Source organism: Triticum urartu, chromosome 7A, assembly GCF_056163025.1.
Source record: "Triticum urartu cultivar PI428250 chromosome 7A, HENAU_Tu73, whole genome shotgun sequence".
NCBI lineage: Eukaryota > Viridiplantae > Streptophyta > Magnoliopsida > Poales > Poaceae > Triticum > Triticum urartu.
In genome coordinates, this window is record NC_141879.1 from 32,066,130 (window position 1) to 32,070,410 (window position 4,281).

The 4,281-nt window shown below is 42.3% G+C and overlaps 1 protein-coding gene across 1 annotated transcript; it reads left to right on the forward strand.

Annotated features, from left to right (window-relative positions):
- The first annotated feature begins 549 nt into the window (after positions 1 to 549).
- Positions 550 to 3,385, forward strand: LOC147957320 (chaperone protein ClpB1-like). Its single transcript, XM_087532782.1, has 6 exons — positions 550 to 1,510; positions 1,608 to 1,765; positions 1,851 to 2,191; positions 2,277 to 2,547; positions 2,626 to 2,823; positions 2,960 to 3,385. The coding sequence occupies exons 1-6, from the start codon at positions 646 to 648 to the stop codon at positions 3,113 to 3,115; spliced, it is 1,989 nt and encodes a 662-aa protein (XP_087388908.1). The 5' UTR covers positions 550 to 645; the 3' UTR covers positions 3,116 to 3,385.
- The last annotated feature ends 896 nt before the right edge of the window (positions 3,386 to 4,281 follow it).

A 4,281-nucleotide genomic window follows, 5' to 3' on the forward strand; every position in this document is an offset into this window, starting at 1 on the left:
CACGTCACATTAGTTGATGGGTTCAGCCTAATCTTTTTACTAGGTTCATGCCGAATAAATACGTGCCTAGATGTACGTAGCTTTGAAATTTCGTTGGGTTCAACTTGACCCAACGGTACAACATTCGGTTATATGAACTAACTTGTGATTGAATGGTTAAAGGAATAGTGATATCCTCAGTTTATCAGGGTTTTCAGCGATGCGTTTTCAGTGAGAAGAGATGTTCCCATTGACGACTATGCACCTACGATGAGTTCATAAATCTAAAGATGATTTGCCAGCTCAGTCTCTCAAAGGTACGTATAAAATAGAGTATATGTGTGTGCGTTCATAAAGGTAAGTGTATACACGTATACATGAGCGCTTACGTCTGGACTGTGTTCGAAAAAAAAATACTGGGCCGTAGCCAAGCCAAAGTCTCCTCTGTATCGGTTAGCGTCACGTTGCCTACCGGGACTTGGAAGTCGGAATTACACGTTGTCACGTTCTACACGTACGGATTCCTTCTGTGTACGGGCGCAATTTATACACAAACTTTTGCTGCGGCACGTCGATCCACTACCGATTACTGAACAAAATTGTTACGAGGCCTTCTTCTTCTTCACCTTCTGTTTCGACAAATTCTTCTTCAACTCAGAAGAAACCATGTCGTGGTTTTCCATGGAAGGCATGCTCTTCATCGGAGTATCAGGCGTCGCCACTACTGTTCTCGCCTGGGTGACTTGGAATTTGCTCAACTACTTGACCCAAGACAAAGACAGACGCGCCCCCGGCACCTACCCCCTCCACACGCCCAACCCACTCCACTCGGGCGCAGGCTGCAGCCTGACCACCATGAACGGCGGCGAGACCTCACACGGCGCCCTCAGGACCTTGGACGCTGCTGCGGCCGATCCTGTCATCGGCCGCGACGACGAGATCGACCGCGTCATCTGCATCCTCATCCGGCGGACCAAGAACTGCGCCGCGCTCGTCGGCCCTGCAGGGGTCGGCAAGACGGCCATCGTAGAAGGCCTCGCGCAGCGCATCGCCGCCGGGAACGTCCCCGACACACTTGCCGGCGCACGGATCGTGGAGGTCGACATGGGTGCCATGGTCGCCGGGACGAACTGGCGTGGCATGTTCGAGCAACGCCTCAAGGACGCCATCAAGCAGGCGGAGGAATCGGACGGCAAGGTCATCCTGTTCATCGATGAGATGCATATGATTGTTGGCGCCGGCGCCGGCGAACGACACCCCACCGTTGACGCTGCCAATATGCTCAAGCCGGCGTTGGCTCGTGGTCGTGTCCGTTGTGTGGGCGCTACCACTAACGAAGAGTATAAGCACATCCAGAAGGATGCCGCACTCGAGCGGCGGTTTCAGAAGGTTGTCGTCGAAGAGCCAAGCCTACAAGCCACCATTGCCATCCTGCAGGGGCTGAAGCAACGATATCAAGAGCATCATGGCGTGAAAATCCAGGACGATGCTCTTGTTGCCGCTGCACAGCTTGCTGCCCGCTATATTACAGGTAATTAACCAATTTAATGGTTTACTGTAATATATGACTATGTGTTGTCAACTAATGTTTATTTGTCAAGGCAATTGATGGAGTTAATCATTGACAGGTCGTCAGTTTCCTGATAAAGCAATTGATCTTATCGACGAGGCATGCGCTACAAGAAAGATGCATGTCGACAAACAAAAGAATGCGAAAAATAAACAAAATAACACCATAATAAATACATCAGAGGATATGATTGTGGGCCCAGGCCATGTCGCACAGGTAAGTCCTAACCATGTACAACTATGTGAATAATTTTCATTACTACTAGTGATGATGTGCCTTCATATTGTAATGTTATTTGAAGGTTGTGAGCCGGTGGACTAAAATTTCCCTCGCCACACTTCATCAAGGGGAGAAGGAGAAGTTGATCGACTTAGCGAAAAAATTGCATGAGCGAGTTGTTGGGCAGGATGAAGCGGTCAATTCGGTTGCAAAAGCAGTGTTGCGTTCAAGGGTCGGCTTTGGTCAATCTGAACAACTTATAAACTCATTCCTTTTTTTGGGATCCCTTGGTGTTGGTAAAACAGAACTTGCTAAAGCTCTCGCTGTGAAGATATTTGACACTCAAAAGGCGTTGATTCGCTTTGATATGTCTGAATATGCTGAAAGTGGATCTGTGTCACGTCTAATCGGTGGACCTCGAAGGTTTATTTCTTACACTTTATGCACATGCTTTATTTCTTATGACACTCAATACCCATGTCTCACTAATTCATTTGACTTTCTAAAGCTATGAAGAAGATGGACAACTCACCGAGAAAGTGAAGAGCTGTCCATACAGTGTTGTCCTATTTGACCAAGTGCATAAAGCAGAACCCTCAGTATTTAAACTTTTTATTCAAATCCTTGATGATGGTATGTTGACCGATGGAAAAGGACGGCTTGTCAACTTCAAGAATACTATCATCATTATGACTACAAATTTGGGAGCAAACCACCTAACATCAAGAATCACCGGAGAGAGCACCATGAGAGCTGGAAGAGATCTTCTAACAAAAGAGGTTCGTGAATCTAAAATTAATCGTCCCTTGCAAAATCCATAGTGTGCAGCCAATAATTAACATATATAATTCATGCAGATTGAGAAATGCTTCAAGCCTGAACTAATGAATAGACTGAGTGAGATTGTGACATTTGAGCCACTTTCACATGACGAACTAAGGGAGGTTGTGAAAATCCAGATGAAGAATGTCACCGCCATGGTAGCTAACAAGGGTGTCTCTCTAGTTACAACTGATGCCGCTCTGGATGTCATTTGGTCAGAAGCACATGATCCAGTAAGTATATGTTCTTTGCACAAATCGCCACACAAATAAGATTTCATATCAAAGTTATTTTCCATAGCCATTTTTGTAAAGGCCAAAAAACTACTTGTATGTTTCGGTAACCATGCATACGCTTCAACGCTTGTAGGTGTACGGTGCAAGGCCTATAAAAAGGTGGGTGCAAAAGCATGTGACGGCAATTCTCTCAGACATGATGGTCAATGGAGAAGCATGTGAAGGCTCCACCATCTCCATCGACGCAACAGAGGATAAGATGGGGCTGAAGTACCAAGTACTAAACTGATGTCGAGGCAAACTCTCACAATGAACAGATAAAAAGATGATCATGAGTGATGAATAGGCATATGTAGAGACTGCACATAATAAAATGCACGCATTTCTATTGGTAGGGCCCGCGGGTGCGAATAATATAGTAAAATACGCGTATTTCTATTGTTAGGGCCCGCACATGTCAGTTATTCTTGTTCAGCCTTTTCTTATCCGGCCTCTTCCACATCCCCTTGAAATATATCTAAATTTTATGAATGTTTAAGGTTTTGGAAGTAATAAATTTTGGAACCATATTTTTTTTTCGAAATTTTTGACAGTCAAATATTTGGAAGCTCCGTCATTAAAATTCCAAAAATTAGATGTTTTTAAAACTTCCATGTTTTGGGTTGTTATAAATCGACCGCTCCATCCTTGTTGGGTTTGTCGCCACCAACAATATTATGTACTCATGCGGCAAATAAAGCTACTTTCTTGCGGAAACTATCCAAACTTTTGATACAATACATAAATGTATGTATGTATGTATCTATCTATCTATATATATATATATATATATATATATATATATATATATATATATATATATATATATATAATCAGAAGAGGTAATATCACAGGTGGTGCTTAAACTTGCCACCGATGTTCACTTTAGTGCCTGAAGTTCAAAAATACACCGAACTGGTTTTAAAACTTGGCACGAGCGTGCAAATACGGTGCTAATCCTATTACTAGACGTTTTTATGCTGACGTGGCACCATAGTTCGCTTAGCATGCACAGACAACCTCGCCCTAGCAAACTGGAACTACTCGCCCATACGTTTTCTCGTGCCTGTTAATGAAAACAGATCCTTTTTTTAGAATAATGAAAACATTTCCTATTTTGTTAGATAAAGAAACACGTTAGTGGGTTTTAATGGCCTGCCGCAGTGCAGTCCAGTTTGCGCATGTTAGTTTAATTTAGAAATTTGTAAAAAAAAGTTTGTTAACTATAATCACAATAATAAAAATACACTTCAAATATTTGTGCTTCAAATTTTTTGTAAATACATATAAATTAAATAACTAAAATGTTCATCTAATTTAAAAAAATAGTCAGCTATTTACATGTGATTTATAGTTAAAGCTTTTAGTAAATAAATTTTCTAAATTGCTTAGTATATGAAAAAATAATTATAAAAA

What these genes read in the sequence shown, in the direction of transcription:
- LOC147957320 (XM_087532782.1), top strand. Translation starts at nt 646, where the DNA reads ATGTCGTGGTTTTCCATGGAAGGCATGCTCTTCATCGGAGTATCAGGC. An exon ending in TGCTGCCCGCTATATTACAG is followed by an intron (nt 1,511 to 1,607) that starts GTAATTAACCAA and finishes AATCATTGACAG; the next exon opens with GTCGTCAGTTTCCTGATAAA. An exon ending in GAGATCTTCTAACAAAAGAG is followed by an intron (nt 2,548 to 2,625) that starts GTTCGTGAATCT and finishes TAATTCATGCAG; the next exon opens with ATTGAGAAATGCTTCAAGCC.